We start from the raw sequence: 27,751 nt of genomic DNA, 5'->3' as shown, positions 1-27,751 counted from the left end.
CGTCGCTGTTGAATTTGCTTGCAAAATTCAGCTTTCGTTCTCCCTTCCTGGTCAAGTGGCAATGAAAGGAGGGGGGGGGAAAGAGCATCGGCAACAGATCCTGTCCTAGACAGCTTGGCAAAAGTGTGTTTGAATCAGCCCTCTTTTAAGAAACAAATAAAATGATCATGGGTTGTGGCCAATGAAAACCAATTCAGAATAAGTCTGTTTGAAACCATTGGACCTAATTTAGCCATGGCTATCCTAGGACTTGCCGATCGCATGGTCGGCGATTCGAATCCCCGCGGCGGATTGCTCTCCCATCGTTCGGTCCCAGCGCCTGCCAACCTAGCAGTTCGAAAGCACCCCCGGGTGCAAGTAGATAAATAGGGACCGCTTTATAGCGGGAAGGTAAACGGCGTTCCGTGTGCTGCGCTGGCTCGCCAGATGCAGCTTGTCATGCTGGCCACGTGACCCGGAAGTGTCTGCGGACAGCGCTGGCTCCCGGCCTATAGAGTGAGATGAGCGCACAACCCTAGAGTCTGGCAACACTGGCCCGTATGGGCAGGGGTACCTTTACCTTTTTATCCATTTAAATGACTCTATGTTGCATAGAACTAACATCATAGTTTCAGATGTACACAAACAAAATTCATTTTGGTCCTTCCATTTGGTTTCATTGCTTATTTTATTGAAATCAGCCAAAATGTCCACTCCAGGAATGTTATGGAGAAAATATCAATCGGTAGCAGAAGGATGTTCTTACAACTCTGTGCGGAAGACCAGGCTGCTATCCCCTAACAACTGTAGACAGGCATCATCAAACCGCTTACTTTGTGCCGCTGTGAAGTGCTCTTTCCAGTCTCCTACGGTGCCTATAGACAGGAGACACAATTCAGACAAAACTTCCAGTTTACTAGTCACCTTTCCTCCTACTCTAATCTAGTGTGTTCCTATTTTCATGGAACCCTCTCTTCCATATTAGTTTGTCTATCATTTCCTTCAAGGTCTCCCACAGAATCCCAGCTGGATTGCAGAGGTTTCCGGGAAGTTTCCTAGGGTAAACACTCATTTTTTATCAGGCATCATCACTGTCTTCCTAAAACAGATACTATGATCTATCTAGAGCACACACTGCATGACAATCTTGGGTTTCATCTCCATGTCAGTGCTGCTAAAGCATTACTTTCCTCCAGTCCTCTGGAAGCTGACAAAAACAAGTTTTCCCACACCACTGCTTATATTGTCCATCAGTGTCCATCCAAATGACCAATATCATACTATAGGAAGCAAGTCCAATTCAGAAAAGTCTCTTGCACCTTTAATTAGATGTTTCCTCACAGTGGAGATGCAAGTTTATTGAACTGACCCTTAATTATTCTATTATTATGTGGTACATCAATAACACTGCTGCAATTCTGAAACTGAAAGTGTTTGCTCCCTGAACGCTTTCACCATCACCCCAGTACCACAATTCCCCTCTTCTCTCCGATGTGAGCTGGAACTCAGCATCTAATTCCCACCACCACCACCAACAACAACATACCTTTTCGCATGAAGGTTGACACAGTTCGGTCAAAGATAAAAGACGGAATGGAGCTGTAGTTAGTCATTGGGTTTACTTTCATGTTCTCAAACATTGTATGCTGCACAATCTGGTTCACCACTTGATCAGGGAGTTGTAGGCCCAGAAATTGGGCTACTTTCCGGATTTCCCGGGCCGGGTCCTAAGGAAGAGACGAAACTGTTGTCAGGGAAGATTTGGGCTGTAATTGTGCTTCTTGATTGATTGGGGCCCACAGTTGCAAGCTTACGATATCAGACTCATTGGCCACATTCTCACAGGAAAATTAAACAGATTTCCTGGTTTTTTGTGCTTTACTGTGATTGAGCAGCATAAGATACAATAACTCACCATTCCCTAATTCTTTGACAGAGATAAATAAATGTGTAAGCCTTGGCTTCCCATTATGGCTAAAGCAGGCACTGTGATTTTTTTGCTCCATAACTGGGCACATGACCAGCAAGCCAGCGTTGGCTGGTGATCATAGCTTGGCAGGGAGCTACGAACCATGATCACAGTAGGCCTCCTGATTTGGTTTTCTCACTTGTTCTAGGAAAGCAGAAATAGCCGGGCAGGATGTGTGGGATACCCAGCCTCATATAACCAACATGCTTAACTAATTAATGCATGAAAGGGTTAAGACCATAGAGTAAGCAGTCCTGCCAGGCTTAGCTAGGTCACCAAACTCCTTGTTGTTCCTTTCCACCATGTGAACCCTACCAGTAAGGAGATCTAAGCTGGATGCTCCAAGCTTAGACCATGTGGTTTAAGCAAGCCATATTTGCGTTTCTAAACAAATGATTTGGAAACATTTACCATTTCGGAACCTGAGTTATACTTCCTGTCTTTTTCTTGCTGCTGAATGGAAAAGCACATGAATCAGACCTTCAAAGAGTTTGTAAGTAAACCATTTTTAACTTACAAAACATGTGGTCTCTTTCTATACTAAGGGAAGTTGTGAACTTTGGAAGTAATTTAGAAAGGTATATTTCAAGGTCTAACAGCCTATATATCTCCATGCATTATTTTGCTGCATATTTTAAATCTCTGCTGGGGAACTCTCACCAAAGAGTACTTGTCCCAAACCTGGATCTAGGCATCCAGGAATTCTTCTATAAAATTATACCCTATATCTATCTATTCTTTTCCCAAAGCCAACAGTGTGCACCAGCAGACTGCTCAAGCATGCCAAACCGCAATAAATCAGGAGCTGTGCTCTGCAAATGCAGCAATTGCTTGGAGCAGTTTAGCAACAGAGTGCTTTCATGGCTGAAAACACTACATACTGGGGAATGCCCAGGGTGCATATCCAACTAGATGATCAGCCTTCTAGATGAAGTGCCTTCTAACACTGAAATTTTATTATTGTCTTTCAAGGACAGCAGCTGACTAATCCTTCTCCTCACCTGCCTTACTCTCCAACCCTCAATTCTACGTTGGTTGAATGGATTCTTATCTTTTAGTTTCTCTTCATTTCCTTTATTGAAATGCTTTGTGTTTATTTCTGAAGCTCTTTGTGACTGCCTGGTTTGCGTTATAGCCAGACATGCATGCTAATTAGACATTGGGGCCCTCAGAAATTACGTTTTAGATGGAGCCTGGGATCTAGTAACAGCTGTTCTTTTCACATGGGGGACCAGAGGCCTAGTTTTAAAGCACTTTGGGATCCTATTTCATGGAATTGTGTGAAGTTCTTAAATGACAGTAAGAAACTGTGGCTGCTTAATTCTCCGAGGGCGGGGAGGCATGTGTGGTGAGTTTAAGCCAAGCTGGCTGCAGATTCAGATAGTTAATTTCCTCCAGTCTTCTTCAAGGTCCTCAGCTCAGTTGCATTGCTGAGAGGGGGAAGTGAATCAAATCAGCCCTGGGTCACTTCTTGTTTTATCCCCACAGAGTTCTGCAGAAGAAGGAAGTTCTGCTACCTAGAGCTATCAGGGATACTGGAGTGGGGAGAAACAGCCGGAAGTGGCATGGGGCAGGAAAGGCCCTTGTTGCCTCTTGCTTCCTGCCCCCCTCCCCCCCTCCCATCCCAGGCAATCTCCCAAATACCAAATTAGACTTTTAGTTTGGAAAAAGAACATACAAAGGATTTGATTCTACTCAACCCTTGCTGCCTCTTGCCTCCCGCCTCAAATCTCTCCAATGCTGGAGTGCAAGAAACTCTTGAAGAGGTTTGGAGAAAAAACAGCAAGAAGAGCTTCAGGGGGTAATTTGATTCAGCTCTCTTTTCTCAGCAACTAGGCTGGTTCCCGTTGCAGCTAGACATCAGTTGAAGAAAGCTGGGAGAAAGTAATTTTCTTGATCTACACAAAGCACATGCACCCACCCCGACACACAGAGAGCACGGCAATGTCCCAGTCTGTTCTTATGGTTACAGATCCTGCGCAGTTCCGTTAAATCGGGGTTGTATGAAAAGAACAAAAGCAGCCTCCAAGAAAGCAAACTGTAATTTAATACTGTGCCAGCTAATTAAGGGAAGGGGTGATTAAGCGGAGAGCCAAAAAAAGCATACCCAGGGTATTTTCTGCTGAACTCTGCCCAGTGGTGGAGACAGCAAGTAGAAAGACAGCAATGAATATGTTGGGTAAGAAAAAGGGGTGGGTGCCAGTTGCAAACAGAGGAAAATCAGGTCAGCATGACCTGGCTGCAAGATAATTCTCCCATCTGGACACAGCCTAACTCTAGGGGACCAGTCTCTTTTTCTGAATGCTGTATGGTAAAGCAGATGAATCTGACCTTTGGAGAGTTTGTAAGTAAACTATTTTAAAGCTCCCAAGCATGTGGTCTTTTTCTATGCTAGGGGAAGAGGGAAGTTTTGGAACTCTCAAGAGCATATTTTTGAAGGTCTAGCAACCTATATTTCCCTGCTTTAGTTTGCTGCATATTTTGTGATTTTAAATCTCTGATGGGATTCTTTCACCAAAGAGTACTTGCCTCAATCCTGGATCCCGGTATCCAGGAAGTCTCCTTTCTATATCCCCCCCCCCCCTTGAGCCAATATTGTAGTCCAAAACATTTGGAAGACACCATGTTGGGGGTGGCATAATTTACCCTCCATTCCCCCCACCCCACATTTCAACAAACTTGCAATTTGAGTTAGATGTCCCTTGACTCCCGGGCCCCAGAAAAGGGCATCTTTCCTGCCCAACTTCATGCCTAGGCTCCATCTGGACCGTGTGTGTGTGGGTGTAAACTGCTTACCTCTTTCATGTCTTCATAAAAGAGGTACAGGATTCGGTAACGTTCTTTGGCCTCCCACCATCCACGGACATGATCAAACCATGAGCCCCAGGCAACTGCAAGTAGATGCAAGTGGAGAAGAAATATTGACACACACACATAAATCAGCACATCAAAATGTTCTGCAAACTGGTGCCACTTTTGGCCCTCTACTTTTCAGAACTAATTAATTGAAACAGAAATGCAATAGAGCCCCAATGTAGTGGGGGAATCTGTCCCCACATGATCTGCTCCATGTCTTCTCGGTCACTGTCCAGGTGTTAAATGTTGGTGAACTACCTGAAGTCGTCTCCTGCATATAGCCACCCTAGAGCCTGGATAGCTCAACTGGTTAGAGCATGGTGCTGATAATGCCAAGGTTGCTGGTTTGATCCCTGTATGGGACCACTGCATATTCCTGCATTGCAGGGGATTGAATGGGATATTATTATTATTTTATTATTTATACCCTGCCCATCTGGCTGGGTTTCCCCAGCCACTCTGGGCGGCTTCCAACCGAATATTAAAAACAATACAGCATCAAACATTAAAAATTTCCCTAAACAGGGCCGCCTTCAGTTGTCTTTTAAAAGTAAAATAGTTGCTTAATCTGGTTCTCACATAACCTTCCGTAAATATAACTTACAACATTATAGGGCTGGAAGAAAAACAGTGCAGAGCTTTGCAGGTGAACAAGAGTAATTCCCTCCTTCTGCTAATGTGTATCTCGTGTGGGGACCAGTAGCTTTCATCCCTCTCTAATACGGCAGAGGAGATCAAAAAAGGTCTTGGCCTGGACTGAAAGCTTGCTCAGACTGATGCACACTTTATTTTTCCCTGTTTTGTATTTATGTATCCTCCACTCACTCTTTCCCGTGAGGAAGGTCTCCAGAAACTCATCCCAGTTTCCTGGCTCTGGCATCCCCTTGTTCATGCGGTGGAAATGGAAGTAGGAGATTGCGTTGTCCTTGGCATTCCTGGCAACGTAGATGATCTGCAGAAAGGGGGGGGAGGAGTCCGAATGCGAAGCCTTCCACTCACATCCTTTGTTCCACCTTGTGAACTATCTGCCCCCTCCTTTTTATTTTTTTGGAGCAGTGCCCTTTGAGGAAAAAGGGGCCCCAAACTTGTTTGAAACCTGACTGGTCCAAAATATTGAACCTCTTCACCTGCTCATAGGCCCCCCTCTCCTCTCCTTTGCGTTTCACACAGCCCAAGGGCTGAGCACGGAAACTGAGAGAGGTTCCAGGACTAAACTTTGTCTTATATGGGGTCACGAAGAGTCGGATATGACTAAACGACTAAACAACAACAACAACAAAACCCATTGACCCCAACGGACCTTGCAGTTCTGTTCCCAGAAGGAAGGTGGCAACAGCGGGACTGGGAGGTGAGATTTGAGCGTTCGTGGAGAGGGCATTACCTCTGCGTCGTCCAAGCCTGAAACAGGAGAAGGTGACATTCAGCCTAGAGGTGAGGATGAAATCCTCCCCCCCCCCACCCATTGTCTCTCTGAAGCGGCACCCATTACTCACCCTGAGGGAAAGGTTTTGGAGGGAACAGGTCTATGAAGGGAATCCGTTGATGGATGGGGGCCTGGTCACATTTCTGAGGGTCTCCTCTATGCTGGATCATGCTCACAATTTCCTGTATCCAGGTAGTCCCTGGCAGGAAGGGTTGGAGGAGAAATATGGAGATCCAATCATTCACCCATTGGCCCCCAATCCACCATGCTCTACAGCTCCCCCCACATTGTTGTCTCCTCGCCACCAGGACAAAGCCCCTTGTTCTCGTCTCCCCATTTACCTGCTTTGGGGTAAGTGCAAATGAGAAGGTCATCGGGCCGAGCTTTGAAGGCCCAAAGGCGCTGCCAGTTATCTGCCGTGTCTTTGAGGCAAGGGATGCCGTCAACGTCCACCAGCTCTGTGCGCTTGATGGGCTCCATATCTTCCCACCCAGTTTTGTGATCCATCACCTGGTGGAGCATGAAAAAAAAATGAGATAAGTCGAACCTGCATCAAAATGTTGCAGAGTGGCCTCCCCATCTTCAGGGTCACCCCCCTTTCCCTGGATACACCGTCCCAGTTACCCTTCCCCTCCTCCTTTTTTATCCTTCCCACCTTGAATTCAGCCAGTGCTTTGCTGCCACTGAGCCTGCTCAGACCTTGTAGGACTGTTGGAGGTTCCCTGAAGCTTACAGATACCTCTCTTGTGGGCACAGGCGGTACCGCTGGTGAACGAGACTGCTCTTAGCGTATAGGATCCTTGTGCTTTCCACCCCAACACAGCCATGCCCGTTGGCAGGCAGCCACATGTTTGCCTACTGCTCTCTTGTGCCATCTATCTGAAGGAAGCCAAATGAAATGCTCACCTGACAGTTTCACTCCTGTGAAGCAGCTTCTTGTGAGCAGCTTCTTCCTCTTTCCGCCTCTCTCTTGCTCTCTGCGCAGCTGGAGAGGGTATTTTTCAGAGAGAGCAAAGTCCCTGACTGAACTTCCTGGAGTTCGAGTTGTGGGCACTCTGCCAGTACTTTCCTGAGGTTACAGTTTAGATTTCGTAATAGTGTGGTGATCTAATGTGTGTGCGGCTGTTCATATGTGAGGGTATCGTGTTGCATCTACTGCCACAGGGCCTGATTTTCCACCCAATGTTCTTTAACCCTCTATAGCAAGTATCCCTGCAGAGAGGCCAGGCGACCCCCTGGTAATATACTCCGGCATTTCCTCTAGGGCGCAGGGCCCTTGAGCGATTCATATTACGGCAAGGGACCTTGCTTCCTGTTTTACTACAGAAACACATATTTTTAGGAGTTAATACAGTTCTTTTTTTAATTTTTAATTTAAATTTTATTAACATATAAAACACATACATTTACACAATTACACAATACAGTTCAGTGAATAGAAGATCCAAGGACTGCATCCCATAATCCCCCAATATAGATTGTAGCAACTTGACAGTTTGTCCTAGCATCAGTTGAGGCTTGCGTACTTGGTTTTCTACATACTGCATACGTAATATAGATCTATTGCATATATATATTTGCCCTTGAAATGCGCTTCCTGATCAACCTCAAACCAGCCAAGGTGTTATTGTGTGTTGTTAGTAATTGTAGAAATGTATCAGGTAGGATCTAGGTTCTGTGACGATTTTCTGGAAGACATCCACAAGATTTGGGGCATTGCTCATAAAAAGCTGGCTGGTCATATATTTGCTATGCAGCATTTCTTTGATATCACTGCACGGTCTATGAGGCCATTTCAGTCATTTCATTCCTAGCATTTATCCAGTCTTCTCCCCCCCCCCCTTTTTACACCATGGTTGTTGGTTTATATCATGGATGTATGTTCTGTATAATATTGCTATGAACTTGGCTAGAATAATAAACTTATGATTGACTGAAAAACACACCTTTCTTTATCCCTTCCTGGTCAATTGACATGGAAGGGAGAAAGAAAGGAGCCAAGACAGCTGATCCCACCTTACAGGGCTTGGCAAAGCAGCCTCCCCCCAAACCCCCCACTTTAAAGGAAGCAAAGAAAACTGAATCAAATGAAAGAAGGTTCAATCTAATGGGTTATTTCCAGCTTCTACTCAGAGTAGGCCTACTGAAGTCAGTGGACCTAACTTAGTTGTGTGCACGAAATTCAGAGGGTGTACTGAGGGCAGAAATAACAAAGGGTAGAACCCCATAAATGTCCGCTCCAGGAATGTTAGGGAGGAAGTCTCAACTGGTAGCAGGGAGATGTTCTTATAACTGTGTGCGGAAGATCAGGTTGCTGCCCCCCAATAACCGTTCACAGGCATCATCAAACCGCTCACTTTGTGCCACTGTGAAGTGCTCCTTCCAGTCTCCTACGGTGCCTGTAGGTCGGAGACATGATCCAGAAAAAAATTAGTTTCCTATCTGCTTTTCCTCCTACTCTAATCTAATGTATTCCTGTCTAGATGGGACCCTCTCTTCCTATCATTTGTCTATCATTTCCTTCAACATATCCCCACAGAATCCCAACTGGATTGCAGAGGATTCTGGGAAGTTTCCTAAGGTAAACACTCATTTTTATCAGGCATCGTCACTGTCTTCCTAAAACAGATATTATGATCTGCCTAGAGCACACACTGCACGACAGTCTTGGATTTCATCTCCATGCCAGGGCTGTTGAAGCATTACTTTCCTGCAGTCGCCTGGAAGCTGACTAAAAACTAGTTTTCTCACATCACTTAATATAGTTCTATACTGTCTGACAATATCAATCTGCATGGCCAAGATCGTACTACGGGAAACAAGATCCTCTCCAACTTTAATTAGAAGCTTCTTCACAAGGGACATGCAGCATTAATGAACTGACCTTTAACTTCACCATTCTGAAGGGGTACTTCTACAGTGCTTCTAAAAAATTCCCTCTGATATGAGCTGGAACTCAGCACTGTTCCTGTCCCTCACCCCAACACACCTTTTCGCATGAAGGGTGACACAGTTTGGTCAAAGATAAAAGACGGAATGGAGCTGTAGTTAGTCATTGGGTTTAGTTTCATGTTCTCAAACATTGTATGCTGCACAATCTGGTTCACAACTGGATCAGGGAGTTGTAGGCCCAGAAATTGGGCTACTTTCCGGATTTCCCGGGCCGGATCCTAAGGAAGAAATGAAACTGTTCTCAGGGAAGATTCGGGCTGTGATTGTGCTTCTTGATTGATTAAGGCCCTGCAGTCTCAAGCTTACAACACCAGACTCATTGGCCACATTCTTAAATGACGATAAACCGGACCTCCTGGTCATAGGACCCAACTCCTGGTGACAAGGTCCCTTTGGCCACCCCAATAAAATGTTTGAAGTCACACACCCCCAAGTTGATGGGCATTATAATTCAAATCGTGTGTGTGTTATGGTCAATTGTGTGGGGCATGGCTTACCTGCCCCACCCTTCAACTATTTTATTAAAGTGGGCACCTTTGTTCCTGGCTTATTGTGGTTTACTGTGAATGAACAACATGGGATGCACTGTCCACTTGCTCGCAGTGTTAGAGCACAACACGCAGTTCTCTCCTCCTGCAATAACCTTTCAACCAAGGGGTCAAATCTCCTTTGGCCCCAGGAAAGGGTGTCTTTCCTGCCCCATCTCATGCTTGGTTCCCACTTGATGCATACATGCATGCATGTAAACTGCTTACCTCTTTCATGTCTTCATAAAAGAGGTACAGAATTGGGTGTCGGTCCTTGGCCTCCCACCAGCCACAAACATGGTCAAACCAAGAGCCCCAGACAACTGCAAAGAAAGAGAAGAGCAGGAGGAAAGGATGATCACACTGCCCAAAATGAGGGACTGAATCACAAATGCAAAAGAGAGAGAGAGCAGAAAATATGGCACTGATCTGCATGAAATTTCGATATGGTGACTAATGTGCATCAGAACTAATTCCTTTAAACAGAAGTACAATCAGTTTATTACTGTGATAGACCAGCAGTATCTCACTGTACTAGGGAAGGCAGTGACCAGGGGACCTGCTATGTGCCTGCAAAGTCTGCCCTCCAGGTGCCAGCTGTTGAATAGCAACCTAAAGTCCCCTCCTACTCTCTCTTTTGATGGGTCTTAATATTTAAACAAAACAGGGCTTTTTCAGGGGGAACTTGCTGGAACTCAGTTCTGGCACATCTTAGGTAGGTTCCGGAAACTCTCAGGTGGGTGCCATTGCTATTCTAAGAGAAAGAGGGAGCACTGAAACCAAGCTTATTTCTTATTTATTACATTGTCACTACCTTTTCCTCCAAGGAGTGCAAGCTGGTGTACATGACTCTCCCCTGAACATTATATACTCACAGCAAGTCTGTGAGGTAGGTTGGGCTGAGGGACAGTGATGGAGTGGACAGCCCTTCAGATAGAGGATGCTTTCAAACAGAGGGCTGTCTTCTGTAAAATTGGCCACATGACTACCCTATGCATGTTAATCTGCCTTGCACTCTTCTCCCCTAAATGTATCCCATAACATTTCAGGCTTGGAAGAAAAATGGTACAGAGCTTTACAGATTCACAAAAGATTCCTCTGGTATTCCCCCCAAAACTGCTGGGGGTGAGAACTTGACACCCTGGCCCTGGACCCAGAGAGTGCTCTGACTGACCCAGACTTTCTTTCCTCCTATTTTGTATTTCTGTAGCTACCTGTACTCACGTTTTCCTGCAAGGAAGTTCTCCAGAAACTCGTCCCAGTTTCCTGGCTCTGGCAACCCCTTGTTCATGTGGTAGAAATGGAAGTAGGAGACTGCGTTGTCCTTGGCGTTCCTGGCAACGTAGATGATCTGCAGGAAAGAGGGAGGAAACCCAGGAGTCTGAACATCAAGCTTTTCACTCACTCACCTTGTTCCACCTGGTGCCCTTTGAGGAAATAGAGGACTCCAACCCGCCTGAAAACACCCAAATGAAAGCTGGCTGGTCCATAATATTGAGCCTCTTCACCTGCTCATAGGCCCCTTCTCCTCTCATTTGTGTTTCACATTGCGGGGGACTGAGCCAACAATTTTACTAGACCTTGATTTAGATTAAATTCATTGACCCCATTGACCCTGCCCCACTTGCTCTGACCTTACAATTCTGTTCCCAGAAGGAAGGAGGCAGCAGCTGGACTGGGAGGTGAGATCTGAGTGTGCGCGGAGAAGGCATTGTCTCTGCTTGTTCCAAGCCTGAAACACCAGAGGGTGACAACTGGCCTAGAGGTAAGAATAAGAAACCCTTCACGTGAACTTTGGAAACCATGGATACATATTAGATAGATTATAGTAAAAGATGCAGGAATAAGATACAGAAATATAGAAACAGAACCCATGGAGGGATGCAGAGAGGTCTGAAGGTTCAATGAACTGTTTTTTTATTTTATTTTTATTTGAACAGATATGTTTGTTATGTATAAACATTATGAAAAATCAAAAGAAAAAAAGAAACCCTTCACTTCTCATCCATTGTCTCTCTGAAGCAGCACCCATTACTCACCTCGGGGGAAATGTTTTGGAGGGAACATGTCTATGAGGGGAATCCGTTGATGGATGGGGACCTGGTCACATTTCTGAGGGTCTCCTCTATGCTGGATCATGCTCACAATTTCCTGTATCCAGGTAGTCCCTGGCAGGAAGGGTTGGAGGAGAAATATGGAGATCCAATCATTCACCCATTGGCCCCCAATCCACCATGCTCTACATCTCCCCCCCCCAAGTTGTTGTCTCCTCACCACCAGGACAAAGCCCCTTGTTGAGATCTCGTCTCCCCATTTACCTGATTTGGGGTAGGTACAAATGAGAAGGTCATCGGGCCGAGCTTTGAAGGCCCAAAGGCGCTGCCAGTTATCTGCTGTGTTTTTGAGAAAAGGGATGCCGTCAACGTCCACCAGCTCTGTGCGCTTGATGGGCTCCATACCTTCCCACCCAGTTTTGTGATCCATCGCCTGGTGGAGCATGAAAAGAAATAATATACTGTAAGTCAAGCATGCAACAAAATGTTGTGGAGTGACGTGCCCCTCTTCAGGTTTCCATCCCTTTCCCAGGACACACCGTTCCAGTTTTCCTCCTCCCAGTTTTTTATCCCTCCCCACCTTGAAGTCAGTCACTGAGCACACTCAGACCTTATTGCACTGTTTTAGGGTCCCCTCCTTAGTATCCCTCCCACCCTGAAAGGACTTTTGCTAACTTGGAGGTTCCCTAAAATCTACAGATACTTCTTTCTGCATGGATGGTACCACTGGTAAATGAGTCTGCACTTCTTATACAAGACCACTGTGTTCCCCACCCCATACAGCCATGTCCCTTGGCAAGCAGCCATGTATGGGTGCCTCCTACTCTCCTGTGCCATCTACCTGAAAGAAGCCTGTCAGTTTCACTCCCGTCTTGATCCTTTCTTCCTTCTGCCTCTCTCTTGCTTTCTGTGCAGCCCAAGAACCTGATAGTGTGTATTTTTTCTGTGAGATCAAAGTTCCTGGCTGTGTTTGCTTGAGTGCTGGAGGTGGGTATACTGCCAGGACTTTCCTGGAATTACTGTTTAGCGAGCCCTTGATGGCCATTGGCAGCCCAAGAGAATTGTCCTTTATTCCTGTCCAGAGGTGTGAACAGAGACAGGGATTTATAAGGTTGCCAAGGGAATTGGAAGTTATGTACCACAAATAATTTTTGGATCTTTGTCGTGAAGCTTGGGATAGCTGAGGAAGGAGCAGAATGATCTTGGCTGGCTGGCTGCCTGAAGGCCGGTGGGGAGAGATGCTTTGGACTCCAGTGCTGCCATGCCTCAAGCTAACATATGTAGAGTGGGTGGCACCCATGTTGGGCAGGCTTTGCTCTATGTGCATTCATTAAAAGAATGGGAAACCTCCGCACAAGTCTTTAAAAGGGGCCATTGATTCTGGGTACAGGGAAGCCTGCTTTTGTAAACATCCTCAAGCATCAGCTACATGTTTTGGTCTCTGTTTCCCCCTCCCCTCCATGTTTATGGGCTTCTCATCCATCTCTCACCTGAGCTCCTAGGCCTCAGTAAATAGGACCCATTCGAATTAACAAAAGTAGTATATGGAAGAAGTGGGCGTTCACCAGCCCCGATAACGTCCTCTTAATAGCATGCCATATTAAGAGAGAATGAGTGCACAATACAGCATTCTCAGGAGTCACGGAACAAACTTCTCTCAGCAGGCTGTAAAAAGTTCCCTTTTCCAGAAGTGCTGTGTTTCTTGTTTGGATTAGCTTTTACTTTGGTGGTTAACCCACCATGGGAGAATATTAATCTAGTGCAGGGTGGATGATGCAATAGATTGATATAGAGGAGTGTGATTTCATGGGATTCTTTATCCAACTCTTTCCTGAAACAGGGTATGTCTCTTTGGAGATACTGGGCCAAGACACCTGCTCCTCCAGTGTCTCCGATGACACCTTTGCTAGACCATCACTTGTTTCACAAGTTACGCAAACTGTTTGACAGCGGGAAAGCTGGGTTTTACCATTAAATATTTTTATAGAGGAGCAACTCCTTTATCAGATGCCATCCAGAGAAATGTTCTGCCTATTCCACCTAATTGGTTCTTTATACACCAGGTTCTTTATTTAATAAATCATCCTGAGATCAAGTCACGCAACTGAAACTCTCATTTTAATTTTTAACAATGAGAGCTTTCCAAACTGTGTTTCACGCGAATGTTTCCCACGCTCCTCCTGGGGCTGGAAAGGGGTTAGTTTAATTCCCAGTTTCCTAGTAAAACTAAATTACTGTGTTTCGAAATAGTGCAAAAATGAATTACCATTTTGCAAAGCGATACATGTCTTAAAAGTGTGTCACCAACATGAGTTTGGCAAGCTCTGCTCTAAACCATGTAAGATTCTGTCTTACACCACTGGTGACTTGAGGAAATGCTGGGAGGCTGATTTAAACATTATTGATTGGGGGGGGAGGTATGTTATGTGGGTATCTCCAATTGTGAAACCCATCTTTTTATTAGTAAAAGAAATTATGCTGAAACTTATTCATAAGTGGCATACTGTGCAGAATTTTGGGAAGAGGAAGTGATAAAAGGGATGGAAGGGATGTGCAAACCCAGTCCAATACTGCCCATATATGGTGGGAATGTCCTTATGCTTTTAAAAATTCTTTTTTGACATTGTTAATATTGCAAAATATGACATATCACTTGATCCAAAACAGGCTGCTCTGGCTCAATTCAACTGTTATAAACACCTTCCAAGATTATTGTTGTGCACTTTGTGACTGCAGCCAGACTGGTCATTTCTGAGAACTGGAAATCCTTTACTAGAAAGCAATTCACAGAATGGATCTCGCAGGCTAGAAGGAAAACAAGACTACAGACAATGTGAAGAATTATCTGAATTTTTTATTTCTTACATAATGACCCCAAAAAACATGTTATCATCTGCCTTCAATACATATGCATCAACAGAGCATCTATTCTGGAATGAAAATATTTTGGCAACTCCTTGTCTTTTTGTAATCTATGTTGTTTCTCTCTCCCCCCCCCCCCAAGCATATTTCATTTTTTATTGTTTTTGTATTTTCCCATGTTTATGAAAATCAATAAATACACTATAAAAAAGAGAAAGAATGGCTTTGTGAAGACCAAAGCTGATCTTTGCCCTGCAAGAAACAGGGAGAAGAGACTGATGAAGTGAGTGCAATGCAGTTGTACAATAAAGCCATGGGGGTTTCACTCAAATCCAGGACAAGTTTTTAATCTGGAAGTAAACAGAACAAGGGGGAGAACAGAACAAGATAAATTGAAATAAAATTCTGCTCTAGGCTCAGGAAAAGAAAGGGCATCCTAGTAGTCTTCAGCGCCATTTTCAACATATCTTAGGCAACTTTCCAAACCTAAGAAAACAAAGAGGATTCTGTTAAGAAGAGGGACTGTGCTCCCATCACACCAATCTCCTGCAGAAAAGCACCTAAATGAGGATTTCGGGTGGATCCCTGAAAGCAGACGGGGAAACAGCTTTTCAACCTACTCAGAACTGGTGGAACAAGGGGCAAGAGTTAAAACTGCAGAGAACTTGGCAAAAGTTTGTGAAGGACACCAGTGCAATTAGGCACTATTGAGTGCTGAGAGGTGCCGGGGCCTAGAAGGTTGTGAAAAAGTCTGGGCATGCATTGGTTTGCAGCTGCCTGAAGTCAGGGGTGGTGCCTTGCTTCTGCTCAGGCTGCTGGCTAGACTCTCCACCAGATCTTTTACAGCCAGCATGCCTCTATTCCGTGCCTGCCATCCTTTTCCTTGGGCTTTTCCAGCATGGTTTCCCCCATATGAAAGCTCCTGCAGAAGTGCAACAGAAACACGCTGCTGCGGCAGAGTCATATTAAATAACTGTGCCTCTTTGCTGTTCCTTCATAAAAATCTAGGATTGTGGGCCCAACCACCCCCCCCCCCAAAAAGGCACAATGCTCCAAGACCTTCTCCTGTGCAAGAACCATGGAAATGGTCGGGAGAAGATGAGAGCAGGGGTGCTTGCACACCTCCCTTTATTTTGGTGGGCTTTGACAGGAGAGCGCAGCACTGGAAACAGAAGGCAATGGGGGTTTCTCACTTTGTTTACTCTGAGAGAACTAGCGCTGCCTGGGCAGTACAATTTCTATTTTTTTTCTTTTGACAAAGTAATGATCATGAATAAAATGCGCACCCCACCACCGAGACCATACCATTGTTACTATCCAACCTCCCAAAATTTCAACACCTCTTGCGATGGTTTGACCCCTTTCCGTTTTAACACTACAAATTCTACAAACACCTTCCATATCTCCTCAAAATAATTTTTCCTGTGTATTCCCCATCTTATCTTAATGGCACATGTTAATTTATCATTAATAGCTATATTCCACACCTCTTTATACCATTCTCCCATTTTATATTCTGCTTGCCCCTTCTACTTTTTAGCTATCATAATTCATGAAGCTATCAATAAATTTGTGAGCAAGTCCTTCATAGCCTGCGAACCTTCCACCCCATCGTAAATTGATAATAATGCCAACTCTGGACTTTCAGTCAGCTTTAACCCAGGCATCCCCAACCTGCGACCCTCCAGATGTTTTGACCTACAACTCCCATGATCCCTAGCTAACAGGACCAGTGGTAAGGAATGATGGGAATTGTAGTCCAAAACATGTGATCATAATTCCAGGTTTCCTGGCATCCCCTCCAACATAACACCAAATATTCATTGTTTTTTATTTAATCTGACTGCTGAACAACCATTTCTCAGCTCCCCTCTTACCCAGAGAGTGCAGATCAAGGGGCGCTGGTGGACTTCTGTATCTGCTCTTTCAGGATCAGGATGCTCTGCCTTTGCTCTGGAGGCAACATAGCTATCTGGTCTGCCGTCAGCTGGAGGACCTGCATGATGAGTGCGGCCTATGAAGAGATGATAAAAACTGAAAAGGGTGTATTCAGACCAATTGTTGTTTTTTTCCTAGAAAGGATTTGGAAATTGAATTACACTAAAAAATAAAAAAATTCTAATAACCACACACGGGCAGCATATTACATGCCAAAAGCTAGTTTGAAAAGATCTGCAAAGCACATTGTGTTGTAAGTTGAGGGATGCACTCTACAACAATTTCTCATTCCAGAGCCTTGAAGCCACCACTGAAAACACCTTGCTCCTACTACCACCAATTTTGCCTCCAACAGTGGCCAGCAGCACTTTCCTGGCCTCTTGCCACTGGTGCTACTGGGGAGTCCTAGGAGGAAGGGTTGATGAGGTGGAGGCACACTGGTGGGAGTGCAGGATTGGCTCCACCAGTGCATCTGAACTACGCTGACCTCCCCTGTGATGGGAGGTCATGTAAGCGCTGCCACCCTTTCCTGCTGACCGCTACTGCTTGCCTCTTTAATGGAGAACTCAAAGAAGGCAACAATGTTTGGCTTACCTTTTCATGATCCTGGGGTGTTACCTGGTTTTGGCCAGGACTGAACCCTCCAGGCTGGCCAGCTGCTTGTACGCTTGGTCCTGGCATGCCTCCGGCCTGCATTGCTGCGGCAGGCATGTTAGGCACCTGTGAACACAAAGAATGATTTCTGAAAATGTATTGCCCCCTCCTTGGTCACATGGATGCAAATGGATAACATTCACAGGGTCTCTGAAAGCAGCTCCAGGTCCTACTAGCTGCACTACCTCTGAACACTGAGCTGGGGGGGGGGAACCATGGGAAAAGTAAGACAGCAAGCCTTTGATTAGAAAAGCACATGGGGACGTGGCCGGTAGCAATTCACTAACCACAGCCAATATAATTTCCGACCACAACTTCAAAAGAAATAGATCAACACTCCTGCTCCCTTCCCCAATGCATGGATTTTCCCGCCAACGACTTAGAAAGGATTAAGTATAACTGTTAGGAAAAGCTTGGTAGAGTATTAGGAGAGAATCCCTAATTTCCACAGTCAGCTCCCCAGCTAAGGACTCGGCTCTCTCTAATGATCTCTCATACTACTGGGTTCTGAGCTTTGCAATAGGAATTGTTCTGTGCTGCAAAGGCACAGGGCCGGCCAGAGTGTTTGCCTTTCCATCCAGCACAGGGGTTGGGAACCTGTGACACAACTCCCCACCTTCAAATGTTGCTGGACTATGAATCTAGTAATCACCGATCAAACTTTGCTGGGGCTGATGAGAGCTGGAGTCCAGCAATCTCAGGAGGGGCGCAAGTTCCCCATCCTTGCTCTAGAGCACGGTTTCCCAAACTTGGGTCTCCAGCGGTTTTTGGACTACAGTTCCCATCAGCCCTGACTGCTGGTCCTGCTAGCTAGGGGTGATGGGAGTTGTAGTCCAAAAACAGCTGGCAACCCAAGTTTGGGAAACCCTGATCTAGAGTTTTATCTAAGCGATCAGTCAACCCTGAAGCCACTTCTAGCCTTTGGTCAGGAACCAACTAGGAGGAGCATTCAAGATGAAGATTCCTCCCTCCCTCTTCCACTTCCATTTGGAGATTGGATTGTTATGCCAATTGGCTGGCATGATTAAGTGAGGCTGTCCTTGCACTGGCAACAAGGACCCTCAGTGAAAATGCAACAGACCATGGTTGCCCCACATACCTGTCGAGGCCCCTGCGAGACAGTGGATGCCATGCTAAGCGGTCCAGGGCCTTGAATGCCTCCAGTCATTGGGCCCCTTGGATTGGGGCCAGGGCCCCTAGAGTCCATGCCTCTGGGTTCCATCCCCCTGGGTGGTTCCATCCCCCTGGGTGGCTCCATTCCCCTGGGTGGTTCCATGCCTCTGGGGGGCTCCATCCCCCTGGGCTCCATGCCCCGAGGAGGTTCCATGCCTCTGGGCTCCATCCCACGAGGCTCCATGCCCCGAGATTCCATTCCTCTGGGCTCCATGCCCCTCATTTCCATCACTCTGGGCTCCATTCCTCTGGGCTCCATCCCTCGGGGTTCCATGCCCCTGGCATCCATCACTCTGGGCTCCATCCCTCGGGGTTCCATGCCCCTGCCATCCATGCCTCGGGGCTCCATTCCTCTCGGATCTCTTCCACCTGCATTGAAGACCATCAAACTTAACACATCTGATAGACGGAGAAGCAAACCTGGGTGTTACTTGCCCAAGTTAGGGGGGAATTAAATAACTGATTGTACCAGTTTGATTTTTAACATTTTCGTGGCTTGATTTTGTGTGTGTTTGTAGCCTACAGGGTTTCTAGCCGGGGAAGTTTTGCTTTGGGGCGAGGATACAATTTGATCTTCTAGAACATGGTATACTTGTATAATTATTTCTATTCGTTATTGTGTGGTTTATTGTACAAGTTATTTTATTATCTGCATCTGTTACAAAGGGGGAAAAAACACTAACTGATATTCATTTCATATATCACTTCCCTGAGAGATCCTTTACTGTGCTGGGATTAAATACACGTCCCTTTTCATTTGACCCTGAAACCGTCTCTCACCTCGGGTGTCCATCATGGGACCTCGTGGCTCTCCCATCAAAGGCCTCGGTTCTCCCATTGGCCCACCTCTCATTTCGTGGGGGGGCGGCCCACGATTGTCATGACCAGCCATGTGGTGCATGGGGGGACCCTGGTGAGGAGGCCCCTGGTGCGATGGCCCAAGGTAACCCCTGCAGAAGAGGATGGGAAGGGAGGGGTGGAGGAGGAGAAAAGACATCAAAACCCAGTTTCCATGCTTCTCACACAGATGGTACATGTTCCCCGATATATCAGGGCATTACATCTGTGTCCCAGATACCTCGATATCTGTCTACTTTATCGGCTGCGTCGCATAGATTCGCATTTGTTAGAGCCAGATTTAATGTGTTCCCCTCAAATGTGCTGAGCAATAGATTTTCTAACGGTAAAACCTCTGTTTTATGCGCATGTGACAACAAATCAATAGAATCCCTTTATCATATCTTGTTTAATTGCCCCTTATACAATGTTCCCCGATCAAGGATCCTGAGTTCAATCATTCTGGAAGTTGCTGCTAAACCACCTGAATTACATCTAGCTTATCTACTCCAGGACATTGACTCTTACAGAACATTACAGGTTGCTAGATTCCTGATTTCAGTTCTGTCATATAAAAGACTTCATGGAATGCTGCATGACTATTAAAAATTCAGTAAACTCTATGCACCATCTTTATTTTCAAGGCCATAACACGGTACATCTAGAGATTATGCGTTGAAATATTTTAGTTTGTAAAATGCTATTTTATCTATTGATTTGTTTTACCTTGTGGGCTTATAGCCGAATAAAGTATTATCTATCTATCTTCTCACACAGCAAACAAGGTGAGACAATCTCTGCCTGGACTTCACCCCCTTCCAAGAGGCAAGTAGGAGGCTCAAATGTTACTGCATTACAAAAAAATATATGCACTGCAACAAAACAACATTCTGCACACATAAAAGAAGATGGCCGGCAGAAGAGTTCCAGCCTTGCTACCTTCCTGTTTCTTTTGTGAGAGTTCCCACTTGCAATACAGTGGCGCAACTCAGACAGACCTGCAACAAACCACCAGGACTACAGCTTCCCCTTGTGGCAAGTCCCCAGGACTCCAGAGGAAGAGACACAGTTGCTTCCTAGTTGTATTTTTAGCATTAATGCAAGCAGTCCGGGCTACCAATAGCCTACCATTATTATTAGCACCCACTTTAGAAGTTCTAGGCCATTCTGCCTACCTGGGTTCCACTTCTCCAGTGACTGACAGCAGAGTTCCCCCACGTGGATCATTTGGGGCGTCTCCCAGAAGGCCTCGGGGTGGTGGACCACTAGCTGGCATTGGGCCACGCTGCATGGGGGCCCGTGGATCCGGCATGGGCACTGTTGGGAAGGCAGATGGCAGGGGGAATTAAAATCATGGGAGAAAAGTGTGATTCCACTTTGTGAGCATCAGCCTCACTTTGAGAAGGAAGAGGGGGGAAAGTCAGGCTTCACAGAGGGCAGGTATGCACAGATGCAGTTGCAGAGAGATGGGTTAATTTCAAAAGCTCCAGGCTTTGAATTAGCTGCCACATACTCAACACTTGTGTTGCCACCCCAAGTCTTTGTTAACAGCAGGAGGAGGCCAGGTGATCAAACGAACCTGCAACAGGGAGCCTCCTTACACAAAGATGGTGTTTCTCCCTCTCCCCACGACAGCATGTCCCACACCACTCTCTGAGCCATGTGGCCTACACCCCCAAAGTAAGCAGAGGCCTTGTCTTGCATACTCCCCCCAGGGCATGCAGTGAGCAAGGGGAGCCAACCGCAACTACAGGTACCTTGTACTCGCTCAATAGAGGAAGGCCTGGCAGGTCCCACGGGAGAGAGCTGCAGGTTCCCTGGCCCGGCAGCAGGAAGAGAGGGAGAAAGAGCAGACACATCAACAGGAGGTGCACTTGCTGCATCTGCGTGTGCATAGACGCACACCTGCCTAGAGTGCCCCTTCCTCTTCTTCTGGCACAGCTCTGGAGACACTTCCCTTTAAATGAAGGGAGGGACCACTCCCTCAGAATATGATTCCATAGTGTGGCTGCGCCTACACTTTGGAATTCCTTGCCTACTGATGTCAAGCCAATAGGCCTTCACTGACCTCTTTTCCACGCCTGCTAAAACGTTCTTGTTTAGATAAGCCTACCCAGATGGCTAAGTATTTTAACTTTTGCAAGTTTTAAAGTATGGTTGTAGAAATTTTCCTGATTACAGCAGCCAACGTAATGCTTTGTGTTTCTGTTTCTTGAAAGTCTTCATGCATGGTAGCTTTTTATTCCAATTGAAAAGTAGACTTTTGTGCATTTCCCCCCTGGTCATTTTATGTTGATCTTTGGACTCGGAATAACTATACGTAAAAGTTTGATATAGTTCTCAGTGCTACTGACATTAGGGGCCACATAGCTGCAAACAATAACAAGACTCTTGCTTGTAGCCAAGCCATCTAAGGAGAAGCACATAAAATAAATTGTCCCATTCTCTCCCTTGACTCGGGGCATCCATTGATCCTTCAGTGTTTATCTGGACCTCCTTTTTGGTGGTGATCTGCATCAGCCACCCAGGAAGAAGCGTGCTGGGTTCATACATAACACCAAGTCATAGTTTAAAACAAACCATAGCTCCAGATAGTGGTTTGTTGACAGTGAAGAAACTATCGCTCAGCTTCTGGACAGGGTTCACACACAACACACACAGTAAACTATGGCTTAGCATTATGTGTGAATCAGGCAAAAAAAAGGCTATATAACAAATACGAATGGGGACTCTTTGAGCATGAGAAACACAGGTACAAACCCCGTCCCCCCACTTAGCAACAAAGCTCACTAAAGATGCCATCCTCTGCATGGCTTATTGAGAATAAGCTCCACTGAACTCAGAGCTGGGCTATTGGTCTCTCCTTCTCAGCCAGTTATTACTGAGAATAATACTACAACTTGCCCCTGGGACCTGGCAGGAAAAAGTAATAAATAAATGCAAAAAATAGACTTGTTTCTTTATGTCCATCAGCTCCATGAGCTTCTGGGAGCACCTGGAGGTTGGAGCCTCAGGGCTAAAATGGGATTTGCAGGCTGGCTCAAAAAGGCAATTCCAAAAGGATGTTTTGTTACTTGCTGCAGAACCAGAGGTACATTTCAGTGCAACCAGGTGGAATAACAAACATGCAGCAACATCTACACACACACACAAACCCCTTGGCCTCCACCACCAGAACAAAGCAAGCCCATTAACTTTGTATGAAAGAAAAAGGAGGGAGTGGGAAGCATTTCAAGGAGTAACGCCCTCTGCTGGCTAAGTGACAGAAGGCAGCCATCTGCTTTACCTTGACCACGTTCCAAGAGCATCGGGCCACCCCCTGGCATGCCACCTGGGGAGAAAAAGAGCCGTGTTAAGCAAAGGAGGCACTGGGTTGATTATGAGGGTGTGCTGGGAGACTCAGGGATTCAAAACCAGTCTTGCAAACAAGCCAACAAGTACCCTGCAATTTATTTAGGTTTACTAGTCCACTATCAGACCAGAAGCCTGTGTTTCCATGCTGGATGTGGAAAGAAGGAAAGCCCCATCTTCCTAGAAGGCCACTGAAAGAAGAGAAGGAAAAAAGCATTCTACCATGCCTCTTCCTCCAGCATTCTCCATTGAGAAAGAGGCTTTCCTTCTCCCATACCTAGCACAGAAGTGGGCTGCAGGAGGGAGGATGTGAGCAACCCACCCCTCCCCCTCTGCCTCTCTTGCTCCCTCGCATGGAATTCTTGAATGCCTGCGTTGTCAGATGAGTTGTTAAATAAAAAACTGATTTAAAACAGCAAAGTGAAAGCCCAGCAAGGCACGCAAAAGACAAAGATAAATAAAATAAAACCAAGAAAAAAGGGTTTTAAAAAATGTCAGAAAATGAAAATAAACAAACTGTATTGCTATCATCCACATCAGATCACTAAATATTATTAACACCAATTATCTCAATTTTCATCCTGGCTAAACCACTTAACCCTATGCATGTTTCTTAAGATGTTCGACATTCACTGGTGCTGACCCAGAGTTATGTGTGCACAGGATTATAGTCTTCCAATGTTGCCACCCTTGATTCCACTTCTCGCCATGTGTGGCCAAATTCAGCCCTTTCCTGCCCTGAGGTTTCCTGTATCTCCTTATCCCTGGAACCCAGAGACCCAGAGTCAAAAATTATGACTGCCAAATCAATTACAGATGAAGAAGAAGAACTCACCTCCAGGAGCCAAGGGGCCGGGGCCAGAGCTTGGCATTTGCCCTGGGGCTGGCACTCCTCCCTGCATGGGTGGCTGCATCATAGGGGGGGCTCCATTGACATGCATACCCCCCTGCTTGGAAAGAGGGAATGAAAACAGATTGTGAGGCCTTATTCTCACTCAGGTGGGCAATTGATTTCTGGTCCTAAGTTTGTCCCTACTTTATTAACCCATTTAAATGCTAATGCAACAAATATAGCTACTAATAAAGGACTAATACAAACTATGAAATTTATCAAATTATTTATAACGGATATATATTCATGTTCAATAAAGGTTTAACTAAAACCATCATAAAAACAACAAATAGGAAAGGATATGAACAGATTGTGACCTAGACAACTAGCATATCATTTACAACTGGGAAATAAAACTCAGCCCACAGAGCAAGGGATAAGATTCTACTCAAAGCAACAAACTCTTACTATTGGTTGTGGCTGGGAGGAGGGGACGTTTGGCTGGTTCATCTGTGCATTTGGACCAGGACCAGGCCCAGGACCGGGCCCTGGTCCAGGCCCAGGTCCAGGCCCGGGACCTTGCCCAGGCCCAGGCCCTTGTCCTGGACCCGCTTGCAGGCCGCTTGGAATCAGAGCCGGGACGCTTGTCTGCCGATGCAAGATTTTCTAGGGAAGGGAAATGGCAGAGTAAAGCCTATTAAGTGTTCATGTTGCAGAAACACATGGCCCCACCTCGGGGGCAACCCCCCACCCCGCTTCCCCAAGGCAAGAGATGTCGCAAGCATACCAGAGCGATCTCCGGATCCACAATCCGCATCACCACCTGGGCCTGCAGCAGGGCGTAGGCGAGCTGAGGGTTCTGCAGCAACATGCTCCGAGCCTCCTGAGGACTGTTCTGGACACAGAGCTGGAGAGAGAAAGAGAAAGGATGGGAAAGCACACAGGGCAGCTGGACTGAAATCCCCCAGCTTTTAAAGCAGGTGTGGAGAACCTTTGGCCCTCCCAATGTGGCTAAACTCCAACTCCCATCAGCCCTAGCAAGCACAGCCAATGGGCAGGGATGATGGAGAGCTGTAGTTCAGCAATATTGGGGGGGGGGGCATAGAGCATTTCTCCCCAGTCCAGGCTGATAATAATAATAACAACAAACTGCTCTTCATCAAAAGATCTCAGGACAGTTCACAATTAGAAACACACAACTAAACTCTAGAGACAAGATGTAGAAAACTATTTCAGATCTCTGGTAGCCACAGGGAATTCTTCTCCTCTACAACCAGTATGGAAATGCAAACTATGGGTGAGCCTCTCAGGAGCGCAGTTAAAACCAACCAAGCATTTTTTTTATCAAGCGGAATTTTGGAGTCGATATTGAGTGCTGCACCATGCCTACGTAAGACTGTTTTGGCTTCTGTGCTAGTCGTGGCGAAATAAGCTTCTCTTTGCAGCTAGAGTGAGAAATGGGTGTGGACTGGAGAGGAAAGACTAGCCTACATGGACTTCCTAGCCACTTACGGCTGCTACCAGGTGAGCTGTTAAACACTTGGCTTGACTGCTCCCTGCCATACTGTCCACTGACCTTCATCTGCTTCATCAGCTCAAACATCTGCTCTGGTGGGAGGCTGGCAACAGCCCTGCTGATGGACTCGGGAGCATCTTCAGGGTTCACAGGGTCTCCGTAGGGCGACTCAATGATGGGGGCCCCAGTGCCCAGGCCTAGTAGAGAAGATTGGGTTAGAACCAGAGATCTTCATCTTGTCATGCACACCTTGACTGGCAGCACATGGCAGCTGCTGCCTCCCCGCCCTCCCACCTTCCACAAGGCCTTCAGACTCACTCTTCAGCTCCTCTTTGTTCTTCTCGCTGGCTGCGTTGTCCACACGCAGGGCTCTCCCACTGAACTCACGTCCATTCAGATTCCGCATGGCACTGAGTGCCGTCTCCTGGTCTTGATATTCACAAAAGCCATAACCTTTTGGTTTGCCCGTCTCTCGGTCATACACCAATCTAGCCAACAAGCACAGAAAACAAACTGTAATGAGCAGAAAGGCATGAGAGGGAGGGGAAACGGTTTCGTGAAAGCTGGGGATCAGGGGCACTGCAGTTGGGCTAACTGGCTATATACTGTCCTATTATATAGGAAACTACCTTAAATCAGGTTAGATTATTTGTCTATCCAGTTCAGTATTATCTACTGGCAGCATCTCTCCAGGGTCTCAAAGAGACAAAAGCTTTCCCCCGCATATGATATCTCAAGGACAGGGAACCTGTTGCCCTCTGGATGTTATTGGACGGCAACGTTCATCATCTCTGGCCACTGGGATTGTGGCAAATGGGAGATACGAGTCCAATGACTTCTGGAGCACCACAGATTCCTCATCCCTGTGCTACCTTAACATTTTATTGGAGGTTTGTAATATTTATATCCCACCTTTCTTTCACGGAGTTCAGGTTGATATACATAGCCACCCCAACCCACCCATTTTATCTTCACAACAATGTGAGGCAGGTTGGACTGAGAAGTGCAAAAGACTGAAGGTGGGACCTTCTGCATACAAAGTGCTTAATACTTCTCAGTTAAATTTCTTAGCCAAGATTCCCCACCCATGACTTAAGATCCTCTGGTATCTACTACCACCACCACCCATGCCACATCCTCATCCAGCTTTCTCAGCTCTTCAGACTCAGCTTCTCTGATTCAGGAAATCCTAACAGGCATATGTCTCACCGGAAACTGACGACAGGCCCAACCTCTGAGAAAATGTCCTTTAACTGCTCTTCTGTGGCTTCATATGGGATGTTCCCCACTATTGGAGAGATGGGAACAGATTGTGAGCACCAGCAGCATTACTGGAATAAGTGGGACATCTTTTCAAACATAGGTCAAGGCATACATCTTCCATCAGGAATTTGGAAATGGAAAATGGTTTTAGTGTTGGTTATTTGTTTCCCAGTCTCAATTACTGAAGGCACTGATTAAGCAGAGTTTTGAAGTATTTTATTCAGAACCAATCCTCCAGCAAAGAGTAAGAAACCCAAATTAGACCCTGAGCACTAGATCATCTCGTGTTACTGCCCAGCTTTTACAAACTTTACTCTCAATTTTAGGCAAGAGGTGTTAGAATATGTATGCATTTGAAGGCAATGACCTAGCAAGCAAACGGTAGGCCATCCCAACACATACTTTACAACATTTGCTAAGCACATGGAGAACAGCATACGTGAGGGAATGATAATCAACAACAAGGAACTAAGCTCATTAGTTCTACTGTTTCTTTCAATAGCAGTGTACAAGGGAAACTTAAGAGAGTCTTTGGAAGCATCCTTGGAACAAAGATTGCCCATGACTACTGATCTCCCACTGCAATGCACAGCTTGAAATGGCAGGATGGGTAGTCTTTTCAGGCAGCACAACTCTGGCAAAACTATGTGCTATGAGGCAAACACAGTTTCCCTTATAATGCCTAGGGATTTGTATCGGGAGCTAATGTCCAAAATGTTTGAAAGGCACCAACTCTGGCAAAGCTGGACTAGAGTTGACAGAACAGCGCTGTGCACGTAGTCTCTCCATGGAGTCGGAGGTAAAGGGGAGGTGGGAAAGAGCCAGAGCAGCCACTGCTCTTCCCACCCCAAACTTCCTCGCTACACCTCCTAATCTCCCTTCCCTCCCTCTCCCATCCCTACCTTCCTTCCTTCCTCCACTTCTACCTTTCTTTCCCCTTCCCCCGCCCCCTTTCCGCCTTCTCTCTCTCTCTCTCTCTCTCTCTCTCTCTCTCTCTCTCTCTCTCCTACCCTTTCCTCCCCCCACCTACTTTCCCCCGCCTTTGCCAAAGTGGGGGTTGAGCGGGGTGCTCTTCCCGCGCCCGCTCCGCCCTCACCGAAAACGGAGCGCAGGGACCGGTCCACGGCGGGATCCCGCACGGAGAGCCCCGCCATCTTCCTCCGCTCCAACTTGTTAACGCCTCCTCCTTTCTTCTTGTGGGGTCCCTTTCTTCCCCCTCCGCCCAGCAACACAACCCACAAATGTTCGTTCCGCCTCTCAAGCCGCTTCAAGCCCAGCGCCTGACGTTGATGTTTTAATATAACGTTTTCCCGTTTTCTTCCCTCCCACACGCGCCCCGGCGCTTTGATGCGGGGCGGGGGGGGGGGAGGCAGGCCGATTTCCACCCTGCTTGTTTCTATGGCCGGGGTGGGGGGTGGAGAGGTGCGGGTTTTTTTCTATTTCTACTTTGGGGGATAGCTTCTGAAATAGCTTCCGTGTGTTTTGCCTTTCAGGCGCTCCCCAGAATGACATAAAATGTGGGTTAAGATAGGTAGCCGTATTGGTCTGCCATAGTCAAAATAAAA

General features: G+C 46.3%; 2 protein-coding genes across 5 annotated transcripts; both read right to left on the bottom strand.

Annotated features, from left to right (window-relative positions):
* Positions 1 to 648: 648 nt before the first annotated feature.
* LOC310691578 (uncharacterized protein) lies at positions 649 to 12,820 on the bottom strand. Its single transcript, XM_083471438.1, has 16 exons — positions 12,602 to 12,820; positions 12,025 to 12,193; positions 11,746 to 11,874; positions 11,341 to 11,465; positions 10,931 to 11,057; positions 9,935 to 10,029; positions 9,217 to 9,397; positions 8,520 to 8,626; positions 6,883 to 7,005; positions 6,569 to 6,737; positions 6,298 to 6,426; positions 6,105 to 6,202; positions 5,630 to 5,756; positions 4,745 to 4,839; positions 1,526 to 1,706; positions 649 to 854 (listed from the first exon to the last, which is right to left on the bottom strand). The coding sequence occupies exons 1-16, from the start codon at positions 12,803 to 12,805 to the stop codon at positions 742 to 744; spliced, it is 2,172 nt and encodes a 723-aa protein (XP_083327564.1). The 5' UTR covers positions 12,806 to 12,820; the 3' UTR covers positions 649 to 741.
* A 1,774-nt stretch (positions 12,821 to 14,594) lies between these two features.
* Positions 14,595 to 27,441, bottom strand: LOC310691902 (cleavage stimulation factor subunit 2-like). Of its 4 annotated transcripts, none has more exons than XM_083472164.1 (15): positions 27,283 to 27,441; positions 26,133 to 26,211; positions 25,242 to 25,411; positions 24,984 to 25,120; positions 24,195 to 24,314; positions 23,876 to 24,073; positions 23,411 to 23,525; positions 22,511 to 22,555; positions 20,982 to 21,041; positions 20,400 to 20,541; positions 19,168 to 19,337; positions 18,314 to 18,756; positions 17,155 to 17,280; positions 16,500 to 16,636; positions 14,595 to 15,108 (listed from the first exon to the last, which is right to left on the bottom strand). In XM_083472164.1, the coding sequence occupies exons 1-14, from the start codon at positions 27,338 to 27,340 to the stop codon at positions 16,514 to 16,516; spliced, it is 1,986 nt and encodes a 661-aa protein (XP_083328290.1). In that variant the 5' UTR covers positions 27,341 to 27,441; the 3' UTR covers positions 14,595 to 15,108; positions 16,500 to 16,513. The 4 variants fall into 4 exon arrangements, with proteins under 4 accessions (XP_083328290.1, XP_083328291.1, XP_083328292.1 ...); XM_083472165.1 differs by having other exon boundaries at positions 23,411 to 23,522; XM_083472166.1 differs by lacking the exon at positions 20,982 to 21,041.
* Positions 27,442 to 27,751: the final 310 nt, after the last annotated feature.

The sequence above is a fragment of the Podarcis liolepis genome (genome assembly GCF_965112155.1).
Source record: "Podarcis liolepis genome assembly, chromosome: 13".
NCBI lineage: Eukaryota > Metazoa > Chordata > Lepidosauria > Squamata > Lacertidae > Podarcis > Podarcis liolepis.
Note: the sequence above shows the minus strand (reverse complement) of the source record. Positions and strands in the feature narration are given on the sequence as shown.

What these genes read in the sequence shown, in the direction of transcription:
- LOC310691578 (XM_083471438.1), bottom strand. Translation starts at nt 12,805, where the DNA reads ATGGCCATCAAGGGCTCGCTAAACAGTAATTCCAGGAAAGTCCTGGCA. An exon ending in TTTATGAAGACATGAAAGAG is followed by an intron (nt 9,398 to 9,934) that starts GTAAGCAGTTTA and finishes TTTCTTCCTTAG; the next exon opens with GATCCGGCCCGGGAAATCCG. An exon ending in AAGCACTGGCTGAATTCAAG is followed by an intron (nt 6,738 to 6,882) that starts GTGGGAAGGATA and finishes ATGCTCCACCAG; the next exon opens with GTGATGGATCACAAAACTGG.
- LOC310691902 (XM_083472164.1), bottom strand. Translation starts at nt 27,340, where the DNA reads ATGGCGGGGCTCTCCGTGCGGGATCCCGCCGTGGACCGGTCCCTGCGC. An exon ending in GTCCCTGCGCTCCGTTTTCG is followed by an intron (nt 26,212 to 27,282) that starts GTGAGGGCGGAG and finishes TCTCTCCAATAG; the next exon opens with TGGGGAACATCCCATATGAA. An exon ending in TGGATCCGGAGATCGCTCTG is followed by an intron (nt 24,074 to 24,194) that starts GTATGCTTGCGA and finishes TCCCTTCCCTAG; the next exon opens with AAAATCTTGCATCGGCAGAC.